Raw genomic sequence first — 21,277 nt, 5'->3', positions numbered from 1 at the left:
GCAGAAAGAGACAGTGACGTTGACATGCATGGGTAAATTTACTAAGGTGGGAGTTTTTTACAATTGGTGATATTGCCCATAGCAACCAATCAGATTCTATCTAATATCGTCTAGAAACAGCTTAATAAATGTTAAGTAGAATCTGGTTGCTAGGAGCAACATCACCAGTTCTAAAAAAAACTACCATCTTAGTAAATTTACGCACCAGATGGAGCCAAATCAGGGACAACTCTTGTAAAGACATCTGTAAATGACCAACTACAAAATGTTTAAAAAAAGAAGTTTTCAATGTATAAAATTTTCCAAGCAAATAATAATTTTGTAACAGAAAAAAAAGGTTGAAGGATATTTTTAAAGTACATTACCTACTACCTTTATGAAAGTATATTGCAAATGTAAAAAAAAATGAGGTACTGTAACAAACAGTTTTTAATTACGCAGTATGTAATTTATCCTTTTGAAGGGTTTTCTTGATCTTTCCATGATCACCATCAAAGATGTAGTTTTATTAAAGCAAACATAACATACAAGTGTTGTTTTTGCCCATAGCAACCAGAATATGTATATAATTGTTAAAAATGCCACATAAAAATTATAGTTTTGAATGGTTGCTATGGAAAACAGCATTGTCTATATGTTGTTAAAAATGTATTCAGTGTAGCACTATGTGACAATTACTACATTGAGACTAGTTATACTGCTGTATAATATGTTGTTGGTAATTGTGACCATAACTTACACTAAAAACTTCTCATATTTTCACAGACAATGTCATTTCACTGGGGACAATAACAGAAATGTTGAAAACCCACGTTAAATCTTCACTCGATACAAGTCTCACAACCAGTGGAAGATGAGGCCAAGTCCATAGCACAACCAAGGATACACCCACCAACACCACCTGCAGGAGAAGTAATTCCGAAATTGTCAGCCTTTGGGAGTTCTCGACAAACTCAGATTGTTTTTTAAGAATCGCAACAGGCATCAAAAAAGCCATTTACAGAGACTCTCACATGCTTTAACTAGTCTTAATAACAACTGTACCACTGTAGTTTTAATAACAACTTTACATGGGTGGCTACAGGCATAAAGGCACAGACCGTAGCCATCAACAGTCTAAACAAAACCTTATTTCCTATTACAGCATGCACACACAACAATTTTTTGTGCAAAAATATCAAAAATTATTTCATTGAAAAGTGTGATGCTACAGAAGTAGGAGGATTGCTATAGAAGTGCAGTTTCCAGTTACCCCCTCCTTCCATAACATAATAAAAATATATCTCAAAGTTTGTATATGGATTATCATATTGATAAATAAATTCCTAGTGACTATATAACATACTTTTTATTTTCCATAGATTTCACAATGAGAAAAGACAATCACACAGCAGTCAATGAATTTATAATACTGGGGTTCCCACAAATGAATGGTTCAATGGGTGTCATTTTATTTCTAGTCTTACTGACAGTTTACATTACAACGCTTACCATAAACTCTATGATCATCGTATTGGTGTCAATCAGGGCAAAACTACATTCCCCCATGTACTTCTTCCTCCAGCAATTTTCGCTCAATGAAATTGTGTTCCTGACTGTTATCATCCCTAATATGTTACGTGTGGTATGGCTGGAAGGAGCCACCATCTCCATCATGGCATGTATAACTCAGTCTTATCTTTATTGTGCAATAGGGTGTTCAGAATGTCACCTTCTCGCAGTCATGTCTTATGACCGATACCTGGCAATATGCAACCCACTGCGTTATAGCACCATCATGACTATCAAATTACAATATACCTTGGTTATCTATTGCTGGGTATTTGGCTTTCTTCTCACCCAGATTACTCTTTATTTCCTGAGTCAACTGGAGTTCTGTGGACCCAACGTCATTGACCATTTTTTCTGTGATGTTGGACCTTTTGTTGAACTTTCCTGTTCTTACACGTATGCTCTACAGTTAGAGGTTATGATTATCTCTATCCCTATCATAGTCATCCCTTTCATCTTAGTTGTTGTTAGCTACATCTGTGTATTCACAACTATTCTCGGGATCCCCTCTACAACTGGTAAGAAGAAAGCCTTCTCCACTTGCAGCTCCCACCTCTCTGTCGTGATTGTGTTCTATGGAACTTTGATCACTATTTATGTTGTTCCCGCTAATGGAAACTCCTTGACTATAAACAAGTTGATCGCCCTTTTGTACATTGTGGTAATACCTCTTTTTAACCCAATTGTATACAGCTTGAGGAATAAAGAAATGAGAGTCATCATGGGGAATTTACTTCGCATTAAGTGACCCTGGTAAATAAAAGTGGAAGTAATATTAAACAGTAATCAAATTATTTTTACAATATTATTACATTATCCATTAAAAGAAACTTATTACATTTGGCACTTATATATTATATATTGACTGAGGAGAAGAGAATGAGAGTTGGAAAAGATTTTTGTACTCGGGTCTGATTCATTATTTGCCTGTATTTTTTTATTTGTATTTTGTGTTTATTCCTTCATATGCTTAGGTAAGTGGAATGAATGATTGGTAAGGTTGAGCAAGTTGTGTTAAAGTACATTAACGTGTGTTCACACAAATGTATACCTTCCAGTTCAACATAGAGAAGTCTATGTGCCTGTAGGGAGGTGTAACACTTGTGTGTGCATGTCACAATAGCCAGGCCCCTAATACGTCTATATGAAACCACTGTTACTGATTTTGATCATGTCAGCACATGAGTCTGTGGAATGTAAGTCTGATAAAAAAAAGTTAAGCAAAATAAACTCCTGGGCCAATATTTACTAAAAAATCGAGTTTGTCCGATTGTGTTTTTTTTTTCTAAGTCCCAACACGGGGATTCTCTAAGCACAAATCTCGGCAGTGTTTGGACTATTCGTAATGGTTTGAATGACAAAGTTCAGAAATACGAATAAATAGACCATCGGTCAAACACGGCTGTTATTTCATGCAACACGGGTATTCACTATTCATTCGTATTTGGGTGTTAGTCTGTGAGTGCTCAATTGCGGTCATATTTTTTTGCGAATCGTAAAAAAAATCAGCAAAAAATAGACCTGCTTTTTCAGCCGTGTTTACATCTGTTGACACTTACAAATCATTCACACCTGACTTATCATGCCTATAAAAGGGACACGAACTTGTCTCATCCAAAATAATTTATTGCCTTATGTTTGCTGGAGTAAATTTGGAGTTTTAAAAGTCAATACACATTTTTCAACATATATCCATTATTACATACAGTGTTAAAAGTTAAAATATTTATCATTTTGTGGGTTGTGCCTCAGGTTTTTAAATATGATTACTCATTTTTTACACACACAAACATGCCACAACAATAATGTCATTCATTTTGGTTATTAAATTTTAAAAATTTACACAAACATATTAGGACACTTTTACACAACTCTATTGTGTTTTTCTTGTAAAGTCATCTACAGAAGAAATTTAAACCAGTTGTTTTAATTCACATTGTAAGTTGCATTGGTCATGGATGATTATGCCTGGCTGCCAATTATTGTGTCTGCAGGATCTGAGAATGATTGGAATCTAGAAAGAGTAATGATTAGTAAAAAATCAAGTGGTCTGTTTACTTCCTGCTAAACATATACTGCCTGGCTGCCAATTATTGTGTCTGCAGGATCTGAGAATGATTGGAATCTAGAAAGAGTAATGATTAGTTAAAAAAATCAAGTGGTCTGTTTACTTCCTGCTAAACATATTCTGCCTGGCTGCCAATTATTGTGTCTGCAGGAGATGAGAATGATTGGAATCTAGAAAAAGTAATGATTAGAAAAAAATCAAGTGGTCTGTTTACTTCCCGCTAAACATATTCTGGCTGGCTGCCAATTATTGTGTCTGCAGGAGATGAGAATGATTGGAATCTAGAAAGAGTAATGATTAGAAAAAAAATCAAATGGTCTGGTTACTTCCTGCTAACATCTATGTGCAGCTCAAACAACATTTCCCTCCTCCAAAAAAATTCAAAGATGGTAAAGAATAAATGTGCGTACAAATTTCCTGTTGTTGTTTGTACCACTTATAATTAATGATGTTGTACAAATTGTCAAGGAGCTAAGTGTTATATCTATTTTGACAAACATACACTTACTAAGTTTTTTGATTTACTTCTCTGAAATTAAAAATGTGAGGTGTATTTGTTAATTTTTTTTGGGTGGCTGCTTGTCCTGACCTTTGCCTTTACCACTGTCATGTTGGCGTGCTCTGGTGGAGCGTCTTGGTGGTGATGACACTGGCGTGATATTTGGAGTAGTCGTACCAGAACTGTTGCTTGTTTGCTGTTGGTGCATGGATCTGAGTGTTTCATTGAGGTTAGTGAGGGTGGCATTAAGTTCACGTGTAGTAGCATTTTGATTGTCTACAATTCGGAATAAAGTTTCATTTATCTTTTGATTGTTTTGAAAAATGTTCATATAGCTTTGCTGTTGTCTGTGCTGTTCTTCCATTAGTCTGTACTGTTCTTCCATTATGCACTGTAAGTTGCCCATGACATGTGTAATGTCTGCATGCATGAGTTCCATGGTATTGCCAATTCTCGTGGTTTGTTCATTTTGTCTACTCATATTTCTGGTTATTCTTCTGAGGTGACATGGTAGGCTTGCAAACATTTGTGTTTGCCTATGCAGGCAATCTTCATTAGTGGCCTGCTGTCTAGCCCAAATGTTCCAAAACACGTGATCAGGGCCTTGTGTTACTGGTGTTGTTGGGCTGTGTTGTGGTGGTGGTGTGCTTTGCTGTGGTGGTGTACTCACATGTGCTGGGGGGCTGATTCCTTGGCTTAATGGCTGCATTTCTAACATGATTTTCTCATCCATGTCACTGTGTTGCTGTTGTTGCAGAGGGATGCTGTTACCAGGACTGGAAGCTGGAATTGTAATAAAATATCTGTTAGTTATCCATATGTTTGATAAATTATAACAAATCACTAAACATGGAACACGTGTCATTGACTGTTGCTTTCAGATATCCTGCTAGCAACATCATCACTCATAACTTAAATACATACATATGCCTGTTTGTGGAAAATGTGTCTGGTTACTTCATTGTGAAAGCAAACACATTAGTTTTATTGTAGATCACACATACTCCACCATAAAAACACTTTGTAATCCATCATGTGTTACCTTATAGCTCTTCAAAAACAAACATAGTAATGTTTTTATATGTATTTGGCAATGTTAGGTCAAACACACATGTGAAAATTTGTTAAACAACCGTACTATTTTCCAAAATTAAACATGAGTTTCTGTTGCAGCATCTTACACACAATGTGCTACTGCATGGCTGAAGTGGACATACATATCTTTACAGGATGTGGACAAGGCCATTTTGCTAGGATTCCATTTCATGTTTTACTGACTTCAGTAAGTATATCAGATTTTGATGTGTTTTGACTTAATGTGTTTAAGTAAAAGTTTTATTACGATCTGAAATTTATAACATTTATTTCAGTTTGATACTCACAATCAAGATGAGGGGAGTGTGGTTCACGTCTTGGAGGTGTGTCCAAAATTTGGAGTGGGGGGACCAAACATACTGTCGATAATCTTCGTGGCAGGGTAGCCTGCTGTGGTTGGCCCTGGACATCAGACCTTGCTTTCTTTGCTGCCACATGTTTTTTTGGTGGAGTGTTACAGAAGTCCGACTTCTGCTGCTCCAGACTTCTTTTGATGGACCTAGTATTGAAAGTTAAATTTTGTTATGGCCATTCCTTTACAAACATACCCTATACTACAATGGACACTTTACCTGCTCCCGCAGCGTCATCATCATAAGATATCATGGGAGTTACTGTAGGACGACCAGTACTGCTTTTTTCCAATACTGTATAACAAAAACAAAAAAAAATCATGTATCCATGCTATTGTTGATACATCCACCCATTATGCTTATAAACATTAAATCTTTAAAAATGCTTGTTTTAAAAAAACAAAAACATAAGGACCGTAAACCAAAAAACACTACATAAAACAATAAACATTGTCCAATAGCCATATGCACTATGGAAAGTACAACACAGGAAACATGTACAGGACACAGACATAGGACACAAGTAAAAATACATACACTAACAACCAAAAACCCACACATCTTCATTTTGTAATGAAAGGAAAAAAATTACAGATGCAAAATAGAAATTGCTCTGTGATGTGGCACTCCAAACACACATTACCACTATATGAGCCAAACAAAAACAAAACTCCCCAAAAAATAAAATAAAATAAAATACAAAAAAATAGACTGCAGTGTTGTGTCAGGGTACAAATACAGACTCAAACTGAACAAACAAATAGTTTTTTTTTAAATTATTGCATTCAGTAATAATGACATTACACATGTAAGTGGTTTCCAAACCACTTTCCACTACTCCTGCTTCTAACATGACAACCACTGTTTTTGCAACATTGCACATGGATAACCTAAATATAAAACATAGTCCAAATTAAAAACTTAAAAATGTGCAAAAGTAAAACATTATTGCTGGACAATTCAATGACACACCAAGTCCAAACTACACATGGAAAATATACAGAAAAAAAACACATGACATACAATAAAGTATGATACATTGGCTTTTGTAGAAAACATAACCAAAAAAAAATGTATTTGCTGACACACACTTGAAGATGGGAGTAATATGCAACGTCACATGACACACATTTGAAAAAATAAAATAAAAAATAAGTAAGGTCATAGAATGTTAATGCAAACACACATGCTCACCATTCTTCCTGGGCCTATCTGAATCCCGGACATGGGTTGCAGAGACTACTTCAGGAGGCATTACACTCTGCATGGGCTCCTCATACTCCAGATATCTTGCAATATAGGGCTGCCCACCACCGTTTTTTCGAGCCGACTTCGCCTCCTTGGCCATTTTGGACTTGACACGTCGCTTTATGTCATAGTACCGTTTGCAGCACGTGTCCTCCGTCCGCTTGACCTCATCTCACTATTGACAGCAGCAACAACTTTCGCCCACAACACCGTCTTCTTCCTGTTATGAACCACAGGTAGTGGTTCATTCCTATTTTATGTTTATAAAGTTGTCTTGCATGCCAGGATTTCCTGTTGCTCTGTTTTAGAATACTCTTGTCTGCTGCCGCTGGTGAGTCTGTGTAATTGCAGCTTGTTCCCTTGTGTTCAGCCTCACCTGGCTGCTAATTGCATCTGGTCAGTTGGAATCATGCAACAAGGCAGCTGCATGGGATTATTAATTAGGCCTCTCTGTTATATGCTGGCTGTTTGCAATTCACAGATGCTTGTGATATTTCCTGGGTTTTCAGTCTGCTTGAGTTCTTAGCTTGGTTCCTGCTAGTTCCTGAGCTTCCTGTGTCGATTCCTGTGTCAGTCCCTGTGTCGATTCCTATGTCTGATCCCGTGTCCTGCCGTGAGGCGTTCCTGTCCTGAGGTCCAGTACCTTTGCCTGTGCAAGTTTCTGGCTTCTTGGTGTCCACCGGTCTGTCGTTTGGGATTCTGCCTGTCCTCCAGTTCTGAGAGTCTGTGTCAGCAGCATTGGGAGTTCCTGTCCGTTTGCCAGTATTCGTACCGGTTCCGTGAGTAGCGGCACGGCCGCGTCCGTTGGCTTAGGCCGCTGTATTCCCTTATTATTTCTGTCACTGGTGTTTTGCAGAGGGTTCTGCTTATGCTGTCACCGCCGGTACACAAAAGTATAGTCGGCGTGTGGTCAGCATTTCCTTTGTTGTTCTTTTCCTTTGGCGGCAAGCCGCACATACTTTGGCTTTAGGTTTGTTAGTAGCCCCTGGCCTTGTTGTTTAGTCAGAGGGCCCCTTGTTATCACCCTGTCTCGGTTCACTCTTTGTCTCTCATTAAGACCTGAGGGGGCATCGAAGTTGGGCAGACGTAATCCGCCCTTCAAACGCGGCTGCCATGGGCTCAAGCAACCATAGTCTCGCAAGAGTGTACTGACAGCACGGGTGAGACAACGGAGATAGGGCGCCAGGGGCTTTTCCCTTTCCATTCCCCTTTCCCAGCATTACGTCCTGGTGCTCTGGACTCGCTTCATAACATCTCCCTTGTTATGAGCACCAGGAACCTAACATTATCACCAGCCATACCACAAAAAAGAAATAAAACTTTTTTTTTCTTTTTTGGCCCAGTCCAGTGTCTAGTCTAGAATCCAGTCCTGTCTAGATTTCAGTGTGTTAGAATCCAGTCCCGTGTTAGAATCCAGTCCTGTCTAGATTTCAGTGTGTTAGAATCCAGTCCGGTGTTAGAATCCAGTCCGGTGTTAGAATCCAGTCTTGTCTAGAATCCGGTGTTTAGAATCCAGTCCAGTGTTTAGAATCCAGTCCGGTGTTTAGAATCCAGTCCGGTGTTTAGAATCCAGTCCGGTGTTTAGAATCCAGTCCGGTGTTTAAAAAAAAAAAAAAAAGTCTTGTTTTGTTTAGCAAAATTTAGTCTTGCCTTGCCTTGCCTTGCCTTGTCTTGTCTTGTCTTGTCCTGTCTAGTTTTAAATCCTCCTATGTCTACTATGCAAGCCCTGCAGGCATCTCTCGCAGCCCTGAACTCTGTATTCAGTGCTTTGAGACCAGAGCGACTAGAAGTTTTGCAGCAATCCCTAAAGCAACTGCAAAACCTTCTGACTAAAATCTTGCTCATTTTGCCAGAAGTCGTAGAGAGTACATCTATCTCTAAAGAGACTCTTGTTCACAGTATGGTGACAAGAGAATCCTCTGGTTTAATTGAAGAGAAAAGGTTTAAAAGTTTTCTGCGGCCCAGGCTCTCAGAAGAGGAGCGTCTGCGTCGCAGAAACTTAAACTTATGCCTATATTGTGGGGGTTTAGGCCACTATCTGCAGACCTGTGAGTTGCGCAAGCCAAAGTGTGGTGACGAGTCTTGCCCTCTGGCCAAGTTGAGTCAGGATACAAGACCTACTCCTGTCTCTACTGTGGCAGAGGTACTTGTCACACAACCCACACTAAAAAGCTCTCTGTCCTATAATTGGGGTCCTTGGGCAAGGGAGCCCCATTATAGATTCAGGAATCAAAAAAGAATGTTTTTCTCCTCTCTTGAGGTTCCTGTGGAAGCGGAGTTGCAAGCCCCTGGAGTGGTGCCCGATGCCCAGGGTCCTGGAGTGGTGCCCGATGCCCAGGGTCCTGGAGTGGTGCCCGTAGCCCAGGGTCCTGGAGTGGTGCCCGTAGCCCAGGGTCCTGGAGTGGTGCCCGTAGCCCAGGGTCCTGGAGTGGTGCCCGTAGCCCAGGGTCCTGGAGTGGTGCCCGATGCTCAGGGTCCTGGAGTGGTGCCCGATGCTCAGGTTCTTGGTGCGGTACCCGATGCCCAGAGTGCTGGAGCGGTACCCGATGCCCAGAGTGCTGGAGCGGTACCCGATGCCCAGAGTGCTGGAGCGGTACCCGATGCCCAGAGTGCTGGAGCGGTACCCGATGCCCAGAGTGCTGGAGCAGTGCCCGATGCCCAGAGTGCTGGAGCGGTACCCGATGCCCAGAGTGCTGGAGCGGTACCCGATGCCCTAGCTTATAGAGGGACATCAAATATTATAGTTCAGGTGTCCATACCGGAAGGGGTCTCAGAAGCTGTCACCCCAGGTAGGGACTTGAAACGCGCAACCCAAGAAAGGGTCTCTAAAACCATAGTTCTTGAAGGGAACTCGAGAAGCAAAACCCCAGAAGGGATCTTTGAAGTAATATCCCCAAGTGGGGTCTCGAGAGACGCAGCCCCAAAGAAGGGTCTAGAAGTCGCTTCCCCAGGAAAGAACTTAAGAAGCATAGCATTAGTGGAGGATCTGAACGTTATTGCTTCAGCAAAAGTCCCGGAAGTCATAGTCCCGGGAGAACTTTCGATAATTATCGACTCAGAGAGGGAGGCCGATGGCCCGATCCCAGTCAGGGAGGCCAACGGCCCGGTCCCAGTAAAAGAATCCGAGGTGCTGGCCCCAGCGGGGTTCCTGTAGGCCACTGCCCCAGCGGGGTTCCCGGAGGCCACTGCCCCAGCGGGGTTCCCGGAGGCCACTGCCCCAGCGGGGTTCCCGGAGGCCACTGCCCCAGCGGGGTTCCCGGAGGCCACTGCCCCAGCGGGGTTCCCGGAAGTCACTGCCCCGGGTGGGGTTCAGAAAGTCACTGCCCCGGGTGGGGTTCAGAAAGTCACTGCCCCGGGTGGGGTTCAGAAAGTCACTGCCCCGGGTGGGGTTCAGAAAGTCACTGCCCCGTGTGGGGTTCAGAAAGTCACTGCCCCGTGTGGGGTTCAGAGAGTCTCAGCTTCGAGTAAGGTCAATAGTGACCAGGTCCTAGCAAAGCACTCCAGTCAGTCAGATGAGAAGGAAACAGATCCTGACTCTGATATCTCAACATCCATAATCTTTGATGGGGACTTAGCCCAATTTCTGGCGCTTTACAAACACTATTACATTATTATGTTGTCTAGACCATTTCTGGGCATCACTCCAGACCATTTCTGGGCATCACTCCAGAGAACCTTGTGCTCTATCTGATTTATTCTTTTAGAGGAGAGCCTTTTGAGTGGGCGACCAGCTTAATGAAAGCTGAAGATCCCATTCTTCAGGATCCCCCAGCATTCAGTGATGCAATTATTAAAAGATATGGTTCCAAAGAAATTGATTCAGGTTCGTCTAGGTCAGCCGTCTTGTCTGCTGAGAGTCCACCAAATACTGCAAACTCAGCACAAGAGTCCCAGCCCGTTGTTTTGACTGCAGGATGTGCTTTTTTGACTTCTTCTTCTAATATTAGTACTTTACCAGAAAGTTCAGCTCCCAAGGGTAAGAGACCTGTCTCTGATTTGAACGCAGCCTTGCTGGGTGGTACCATCAGTTCAGACAATGTTTGGGGAATTACCTTGGTCAGACCTAAAGAGCTTTGTAAAAAGAAGAAGAAGAAAAAGAAATATTTTTTGACTCTTGCCTTGATTAAAAAAAAAAAAAAAAAAAAGATTTTTTTTTCCCTTGTCTTGGGTCCAGTGGCCACCATCAAGGGGAGGGCACTGTTACAAGTTGTTGCTACAACTTTTTTTTTTTTGTTTTCTTGTCTGTTAGACCAGTGTGTCAGGTTTTTTTTTTTTTTTGTATCCCTTGTTCTGGATAGTCTGAATTTTGGGGTCTTTTGACCCCTCCTCAAGGGGGGGGGGGGTGATGTTATGAGCCACGGCTGTGGCTCATTCCTGTTTTGCAGTTTTGTTTTGTATTTCATGTTATACTTCTGTTTATGTTCCCCGTAGGTGTCATGGGGTGCTCGGAGCTCACCCTTAAGGAGGGGATACTGTTATGAACCACAGGTAGTGGTTCATTCCTATTTTATGTTTATAAAGTTGTCTTGCATGCCAGGATTTCCTGTTGCTCTGTTTTAGAATACTCTTGTCTGCTGCCGCTGGTGAGTCTGTGTAATTGCAGCTTGTTCCCTTGTGTTCAGCCTCACCTGGCTGCTAATTGCATCTGGTCAGTAGGAATCATGCAACAAGGCAGCTGCATGGGATTATTAATTAGGCCTCTCTGTTATATGCTGGCTGTTTGCAATTCACAGATGCTGGTGATATTTCCTGGGTTTTCAGTCTGCTTGAGTTCTTAGCTTGGTTCCTGCTAGTTCCTGAGCTTCCTGTGTCGATTCCTGTGTCAGTCCCTGTGTCGATTCCTATGTCTGATCCCGTGTCCTGCCGTGAGGCGTTCCTGTCCTGAGGTCCAGTACCTTTGCCTGTGCAAGTTTCTGGCTTCTTGGTGTCCACCGGTCTGTCGTTTGGGATTCTGCCTGTCCTCCAGTTCTGAGAGTCTGTGTCAGCAGCATTGGGAGTTCCTGTCCGTTTGCCAGTATTCGTACCGGTTCCGTGAGTAGCGGCACGGCCGCGTCCGTTGGCTTAGGCCGCTGTATTCCCTAATTATTTCTGTCACTGGTGTTTTGCAGAGGGTTCTGCTTATGCTGTCACCGCCGGTACACAAAAGTATAGTCGGCGTGTGGTCAGCATTTCCTTTGTTGTTCTTTTCCTTTGGCGGCAAGCCGCACATACTTTGGCTTTAGGTTTGTTAGTAGCCCCTGGCCTTGTTGTTTAGTCAGAGGGCCCCTTGTTATCACCCTGTCTCGGTTCACTCTTTGTCTCTCATTAAGACCTGAGGGGGCATCGAAGTTGGGCAGACGTAATCCGCCCTTCAAACGCGGCTGCCATGGGCTCAAGCAACCATAGTCTCGCAAGAGTGTACTGACAGCACGGGTGAGACAACGGAGATAGGGCGCCAGGGGCTATTCCCTTTCCATTCCCCTTTCCCAGCATTACGTCCTGGTGCTCTGGACTCGCTTCATAACATCTCCCTTGTTCTGAGCACCAGGAACCTAACACTTCCGTGTTGGCACCTTGGCGGACTCAGGACCAAATAGCTGCCGCTGATACTTCATCAGCTCCCGCACCAATGCCACATTTTCTGCATAACTAAACTTGACATTCCGCCCAGTCTTAGTAGTGGTGCGTGGCTGCGGAGCTGTCTGACTGTCACTATCACTGTCACTTGAGGCTGCTGCAGCAACCTCACCCACCTCTTCCACCTTACTAACCTCACTCACACCATCCACCTCACCCACCTCTGAGTCACACATAATTGTGTGTCTAAACACTTAACACAGAAAAAAAGACAAACAACACACTCCTCCACTACCACTGCACAAATCACACACACACACACACACACACACACACACACACACACACACACACACTGACAAGGGACTATAAATAAAAAATACTTGGACAAAAAATTAGACAAAACCACAAAAAACAAGACTACAAGAATGACAAGAATACTTTCAAACACAATACTACACTCAGAAATCGCAAACAACACTCCTCACCAAACCAAAAACTCACCTACCTCCACAGCACAACCTCCATCCTCACCACTAAATAAACCCACGAGGTGCGGACGGTTTGGGGCGTATTTATATGGTTGCGCACAGACGCTCCTACATCTGAAACACAATCAATCACGAACGGGGATGAAAAACGAAACTAAAAGTGAAAATGCGGCCGGGGTTTAAAAAAAATCCCTGCCGCGTTTAACTTAGAAAATAAAGCAGCAAAAACAACAAAAACACGTACGCAAATGACAATGACGGCCATAAATGTGCCAAAAAAAATGACTGGCATCGACATCGGAAAACACGAAAACCATAAAGTCGACTGCTTCGTAACTTGGCGTATACAGTTTCAAAAACTTGCATGAAAATGCACCCTACAGTATACTAAACGAGTTAAAACACTACACAAACCGACTCAAACACGAATATTAGTAAATAAAGGCCCTGGTGTGTTAAACAATGATTACACTCCATCATCAAATTCCATTCACTATTAATATTACAAAAAAAAAATCTAACTGTTACCACAAAGAGTGTTTTAGCAATATGGCATTCCACTAGGAAGTAGAGATGTGTGCAGACCCCCTAGTTTTGGTTTTGGTTCTAATCCATCATCGTGCTTTGGATTTGGCAAAACCAATCCCAAGTGTTTTGGTTCAGATTTGGTTTTTGGTTCGGTTAAAAAATGATGAAAAAAATGATTTCAGTTACAACAGAACTATTATTCAAACAATTGCTTGTAACACATATTTAGCAAGTATTGCCAGAACACCTGCTATGGATCCGATAAGAACAACAGAGACCAAGCAAATTAAATGAAAGTTTCAATTGAGAAAGTTTACTCACAATGCTTAACAGTTACACTAAAATATGGAAGAAAAAATGACATACGTGATGTATGCAAATAACATCTATTATGAAATAAAGGGGATCAATAAAATAAATAAATCACTTACTTAAGATTATAAATTATCAATCATCCGCGAGGAGAACACAGGAAAGGTTTGACCAAGCCAGCATGGAAATGCTTCTCCATAGATTGAACAATGTATTCATCTTGTAGATGCACTATGTGTCTGACTCAAGTCCCGCTGCTTTATCGGCGCATGTCCCAGAGCACCAATGTCCGGTACTTTGCACACGTGCCGGACTTGTACTGTGCGTGTGCAGTACAGGTCTGTGACGTTGGTCGCAGTACGGATCAGACTGTCAGTGATTTACAATCTGATGCTAATTGGGTTAGGGAATGGGTGGTGACAGCCTCTGGGCCTAATTCAGATTTGATCACAGCAGCAAATATGTCAGCAGTGTGGTAAAACCATGTGCACTGCAGGGGGGACAGATGTAACATGTGCAGAGAGAGTTAGATTTGGGTGGGGTGTGTTCAAACTGAAATCTAAATTGCAGTATAAAAATAGAGCAGCCAGTATTTACCCTGCACAGAAACAATATAATCCACCCAAATCTAACTCTATCTGCAATTGTTATATCTGCCCCCCCTGCAGTGCACATGGTTTTGCCCAACTGCTAACAAATGTGCTGCTGCAATCAACTCTGAATTACCCCATCTATTTCTTCAGAGAGATCCTCATTACATACCTCCCAACATGACCCTCTCCAGGATGGACAAAATGCTCTGTTCCTGGATTTTTCTCCTAATGTAGGATTGCCAGCACCTGTGTTGAACCAGTTACTTGTTAAAAAAGGTGTCTCACCACAGGTGATGGCAATCATAAATTAAGAGGAAAGTCAAGGAGCAGAGCATTGTGTCCCTCCTAGAGAGGGTCATGTTGGGAGATATGTCATTAAACATTTTAAATGTAACAATTTTTTCATTACTATATTGCAGAAGTGTCAATTTGTGTAAAAGGCTTCTGTTTGGTAAACATCATAATACTGTACATAATTTATTCTGTGAGTATAATGTTTACATCTTACTAAATATTAGGGATGAGCAGGTTCGGTTCCCTGAGAACCGAACCCTACTGAACATCACTGCCCGAGCCCGGCTTGGGTTTTCCTGCTAGACTCGGAAACCAGAACGAGGCAGAACATCATCATCGCGCTGTCAGATTCTCGCGGGTTTGGATACCGCACGTTGCCATTTTCACTCGAGAATTTGAGAGTGTAGCGAGAGGACATGTCTCCGTCCTCAGTATCTGTGCGGGAGGGAAAGTGGGGTGGCGATTCCAGTGTTGTCTTGTGCTGCATCAGTCCAGTGGTAGTGTCTTATGTGCATCAGTCCAGTCACAGTGGTGGTGTCCTCTGCTGCCATATGTCTAGTGTAACTGTATACTTCCAGTGCAGTGGTGCTGTGTTGTCCTGCATCAGTACAGTGGTAGTGTTTTTTGCTGCATCAGTCCAGTCACAGTGGTGGTGTCCTCTGCTGCCATATGTCCAGTGCTGCTGTATAAGTCCAGTCCATTCCAGTGGTGCTGAGTTGTCCTGCATCAGTCCTGTGGTGGTGTCCATGTGCAGCCGTATAAGCCCAGTGATACTGCCGTATATGTCCAGTGGTAATGCCGTATAGGCCCAGTGGTACTGCCATATATGTCCAGTGGTACTGCTGTATAATGCCAGTGATACTGCCATATAAGTCCAGTGATACTGCCGTATATGTCCAGTGGTACTGCTGTTTAAATCCAGTAACACTGCCATATAAATCCAGTCCAGTGATACTGCCAAATAATTCCAGTGATACTGCCGTATAAGCCCAGTGATACTGCCGTATATGTCCAGTGGTACTGCCGTATAAGCCCAGTGGTACTGCCATATATGTTCAGTGGTACTGCTGTATAATGCCAGTGATACTGCCATATAAGTCCAGTGATACTGCCGTATATGTCCAGTGGTACTGCTGTTTAAATCCAGTAACACTGCCATATAAATCCAGTCCAGTGAGACTGCCAAATAATTCCAGTGATACTGCCGTATAAGTCCAGTGATACTGCCGTATAAGTCCAGTGATACTGCCGTATAAGTCCAATGGTTCTGCCGTATAAGTAAAGTCCAGTGATACTGCCGTATAAGTCCATAGGTACTGCTGTATAAGTCCAGTGGTACTGCCGTATAAGTCCAGTGGTGCTGCACTGTGCGGTATATTATTTACTCCAAATAAAAGGGGTTATTAATATTTAATCCAAATCATTTTTACAGGGTTTGCCCTTTGTGGTTTAGGGGTACGCTCTTCTGTGCCGCATATTGTTATATAACTCCATCCAAATAAAAGGGTTATAATTATCCAAATTATTTTACAGGCTTTGCCGTGTGTGTGTGGTTTAGGGGTACACTCTCCTGTGCCACCAATATTGTGCGTGTATTACAACTGGGCAAATTCCAGCAAGTCCAATGTTTTGCACATACAATTCCTTTGGTGGTGCAGAATTTTTTGAGAAATGACAGCGGCGTGCAGGAGTTGCTGTCGGTGGCCCAAATAATTGCAGGCCACTTTTGACATTCAGCCACTGTGTGCCACTTGTGCTTAGCTTAGTCATACAGCTACCTCATTGCACCTCTTTTACTTCTTTGCATGATGTGTTGTTTGTGGACTAGTTTTTTTAAGAGCCATCCTATCTGACACTACAATGCCACTCCTAGATGGGCCAGGTGTTTGTACCACACACTTGTGTCGCTTAACTTAGTTATACAGCTACCTCATTGCACCTCTTTTACTTCTTTGCATGATGTGCTGTTTGGGGACTAGTTTTTTTAAGTGCCATCCTGTCTGACACTGCAATGCCACTCCTAGATGGGCCAGGTGTTTGTACCACACACTTGTGTCGCTTAGCTTAGCCATACAGCTACCTCATTGCACCTCTTTTACTTCTTTGCATGATGTGCTGTTTGGGGACTAGTTTTTTTAAGTGCCATCCTGTCTGACACTGCAGTGCCACTCCTAGATGGGCCAGGCGTTTGTGCCGCACACTTGTGTCACTTAGCTTAGTCATACAGCTACCTTGGTGCACCTCTTTTACTTCTTTGCATGATGTGCTGTTTGGGGACTAGTTTTTTTAAGTGCCATCCTGTCTGACACGGCAGTGCCACTCCTAGATGGGCCAGGTGTTTGTGCCTCACACTTGTGTCGCTTAGGTTAGCCATCCAGCGACTTTGGTGTACCTCCTTTTCTTCTTTGCATCATGTGCTGTTTGGGGACTAGTTTTTTTTAAGTGCCATTCTGTCTGACACTGCAGTGCCACTCCTAGATGGCCCAGGTGTTTGTGCCACACACTTGTGTTGCTTAGCTTAGTCATTCAGCTACCTCATTGCACCTATTTTTTTTTCTTTGCATGATGTGCTGTTTGGGGCCTATTTTTTAAATCTGCCATCCTGTTTGCCAATCTAGTGCCACTCCTAGATGGGCCAGTTGTTTGTGCCACCCACTTAGGTCGTTTAGTTTAGTCATCTAGCAACCTCGGTCCAACCTTTTGGCCTAAAAACAATATCGTGAGGTGTTCAAAATAGACTGGAAATGAGTGGAAATGAATGTTATTGAGGTTAATAATACCGTAGGATCAAAATTACCCCCAAATTCTATGATTTTAGCTGTTTTGTGTTTTTTTGAAATCATCCAGATCCAAAACCAAAACCCAAAAGGGTGGTTTTGGCAAAACCAGTCCAGATCCTAAACACGAGCGAGGATCCAAATCCAAAACCAAAACTCAAAACACGAAAAGTGCCCCCCGCACATCTCTACAAAATATGTATGAAGCCCTCTGACGAAGTCCTGGGGACGAAACCAGTAGGGGCGTGGCTTATGGATGGACGCTGAACAAGGCAACATGCAGTGGTGAATCCATCTTGTATCTTTGATTTTAAAACAAATTTATTAGCGGTGATTATACCGCCATCTTTGGTACGCTCACATTTTTAGACCTGTGTTTCATGATGTGTCAATAAATTGTCATCTTTTAATGTACTATTGGCGCCCCCCATTATTCTATCTTCTCTAGACAAAATCTTTCCCCGTTGGTAGATGGGAGAACGGGGTGGTCGACAGCTGATCTAAACGGCAGTGTGCAGCCAGATTGTCTGGAGACTTTACCTGTTTCAATTTGGATTTAACAATCTGGACTTGGACTTGTAGTTCCACAGACATTCTCCATTTAAATCCGGTTTGCGCTCACACCTCCAATTACTTTTTGTTGAATGTTTAAGATAAATTTATTAAAGTGTGTTTTTCCAATTATTATTGAATTGCTACATTGTTTAAAGTAAAAACTAGCAGATCACACAGCGCAATGCTCCTGGATCCTGGAACTTCACTACAGAAACTGCTGGACTGGATGCTTGATATATTCTTAGGGAATCATGCCATTGTACACCTTCCCTACAAGTTTAAATGTCACATACTGTTGCACAGCAGGTGGTGTACACCATTATTATTATTATTATTATTATTATTATTATTATCCTTTATTTAAATGGCGCCACAAGTGACCTGCAGCGCCCAATTACATAAGTACATAAACAAATAATCAAAACAGGAAGATAGTGACTTACAGTTGCAGACAACATAGAACAAGTACAGGGTAAATAAACATAGCTATAACTGCAGATGACAATGAGATAAGTATCAGGTGGCAGAAGACCGAGGGATTTGGTGCCACCATAGAAGGTATACATAAGAAAAGAATAAGCACATGAGGGAATAGGGCCCTGTTCATGAGAGCTTACATTCTAAATGGGAGGGGTAGACAGACTGGGGTTGACACAGATGGAGTAGACAGAGAGCGTGGAACAGAGGGTTAGGATAAGATTGGGCTGGGTTTGGTGTAGAAGTGGGTCTTGACAGCCCGTTTAAAGTTTTGTAGAGGTGAAGAGTCTGATGGGGAGAGGTAGAGAATTCCAGAGATAGGGAGCAGCACGTGCAAAACCTTGGAGGTAGGATGAAGTAATCAGTAGGCAGGAGAGGTGGCACTCAGCAGTGTGAAGAGGACGGGTGGGAGAGTAAAGGGAGATAAGGTCAGAGATGTAGATGGGAGAGAAGTGGGTGAGGGCTTTGTAGGTGAGTGTGGGAAACTTTAATTGGATTCTGAAAACGAAGGAAAGCCAGAAGGGCTTGTAGGAGAGGGGAGGTAGACATAGTGCATTTGGTGAGGAAGTTTAGCCAGGCAGCAGCATTGAGGATAGATTGAAGTGGAGAGAGGCATTTGTCAGGGAGGCCAAATAGGAGAAGATTACAGTATCATGACCACACAATTAGTGGCGCAATGACCAATTGGACTGCTTTCCGTGATCTAACAGAGGAAAGCATTTAAAAGTAGATGTGTAGAATCTATTCATAAATCCAATTCACAGAGGGCCTGATTCAGAAATGTACGTACATCGAATATTTAAGCAAATTTACAAAGTTTAATGATCTGCACCTGCACAGCAGCCAAAGTACTGCTGATGTCTGAAACCTGAGACACAAATTTTGACTGAATATTGTCAAAGTCAGAAAAATATCTCTATGCACACTACCATATTTGCACCTCACACAGGTCCGTGCTGCGCATGCGTACGCTCTCCCGTACGTGCGCATACTCACAGTCGCGGGCACCCGCAGGCGCACGGTATGCGTACTTACGGTAGAGTTTATGTGATCGTAGCGTGCGACTCAATCGTTACATATTTTCACTATATAATGTATTTTGTAGATCATGGTCCCTTTGATAGATTCTGAAAGTTTGGTTAATATAGAATGTTCGTGAACAGAGAAATCCCTCTTTGTTTGATACGAAGGGTCAGACAGGAGTAATACAGTGGTGTTTAGTACCCATCGGAAGAGTATTTAATTAGCAATATTCCGGTGTTGGTTTGAAGCGGATTAATCGCTCGTGCGAATAGTTATGGACATAAGAAGTTTATGAACATTTACTGTATTTGCACTTACTTATCCATGCGGCGGGAAACCCAGTTTCCCTCCCACCTGAGCTGTTGGAAATAGTCACGGCCCACCTGTATGAATCAACCTATGACCTTTTGTTATAATGCGAGGAGGAATTCCTGTGTCCAATGAACAATGAGATTGTAGGGACCATTGAATTGTATTGTGTGTGGGGCATAAATAGACAAGCCGATCACATCCAGCTCTCACTCTTCAACGGTTATCATTGCTGAAAATCGGGAGCTGGATGTCCAGAGGCGCATGCGATCGTTTCCTTTGTGCGTAAGTTTTTCTCCGCAACTATATTGATCTTCTTGTTATTGTGGGCCAATTTCTCTCTCTCTCTCTCTTCTCCTCTTTCTCTCTTATTTTCCCTTAAATAGTAATTGTATTATATTTCCTGTGTAGTTATCTGGTTAGGTAGTCTATGTTATATTGTAGTGTATGATTTGTATTTGTATTAATTCTTTTGCAAGTATATCATTCATAATATATATATATATATATTAGGCGTTGGACCCTAAGCCCAGGTATCTGTGTATTTCTTATAGTGTTAAGTATTCTCAGAGCGTCGGTGACGCTAGAACAGCTTTAAAGGTAATAAGGTTACACTATGTTGCATTTACACTCTATCATTACACTAAGGTTTTACAGCACAATACACTGTTTATGGTTTAGATACAAAGGTTTAACATTGTGAGCGTCAGCGCCGCTGGTGATCTCCTCGTGGTCCCGAGCGTCCGCTACGCTATAGCGAATCATTAAGTTAGTCAACAGCCAATAGCGTGCCTGCCCGTGATCTCTTGGCCGTGAGCGAACGTGACGCTTGAGCGTCTCGACTACGGCTAAGCGATTGTTACGCAACGTGCGTACCCTTACGGTACTTAATACGTAGATAGCGTACAGTGTTCTTAGACCTCATAAAGGATATTATATAAGATACATTTTTAGCTTTATCAATTGCGGGCTCGTCCTGTCCTTCACACATCTGCACTAGGTAATTTCAGCAGACATTATGCAGCAGCAAAGGGCGGGAGATCATATTCCTCGTAGTGCTGTTTGGATAAGCGTCTGCTTCTCTTAGTAAAGGGTGCTGAAGGAATCCGGGAACCGGAGGTAAGAACAACACGCTAGTCTCTTTTAAAACTGTTTATTTTTCTGTCTTGCGTACACACGCACGCATATCTGCATTTTTTTTTTCATTTGTGTATTTTCGTATATCACTCTCCTGTTTGCCAGTTTTATATTTGATAAACGTGCTAAGAGATTTGCCGCTATTTCATAGTTTAAGAGTAAAGGTAACATAGTTAAAGTATAGACAAACACACAGGTTTGCCTGGGAGACAAGGCGAAGTCAGTGTGGTGTGCGGTAGATGATCAAGGATCATCTACATTGATAAACGTATAAATTGTGTTACGGTGGATCTTTGCTTTGCGTACACGTGTCTCTAACAAAGGACTGAGACTTGTGTACGCAACCCAAGGGCCGACGCACGCAGCGTATATTACGCAACGGAGCGTACGGGTACGCCCACGTAACTCAAA

The 21,277-nt window shown here is 42.3% G+C and overlaps 1 protein-coding gene across 1 annotated transcript; it reads left to right on the top strand.

Annotated features, from left to right (window-relative positions):
* Positions 1–1,723: 1,723 nt before the first annotated feature.
* LOC134934122 (olfactory receptor 11H4-like) lies at positions 1,724–2,299 on the top strand. Its single transcript, XM_063929624.1, has one exon. It carries the CDS (start codon positions 1,724–1,726, stop codon positions 2,297–2,299), a length of 576 nt encoding a protein of 191 aa, XP_063785694.1.
* The last annotated feature ends 18,978 nt before the right edge of the window (positions 2,300–21,277 follow it).

The sequence above is a fragment of the Pseudophryne corroboree genome, chromosome 6 (assembly GCF_028390025.1).
Source record: "Pseudophryne corroboree isolate aPseCor3 chromosome 6, aPseCor3.hap2, whole genome shotgun sequence".
In the NCBI taxonomy this organism is placed as follows: Eukaryota; Metazoa; Chordata; class Amphibia; order Anura; family Myobatrachidae; genus Pseudophryne; species Pseudophryne corroboree.
Note: the sequence above shows the minus strand (reverse complement) of the source record. Positions and strands in the feature narration are given on the sequence as shown.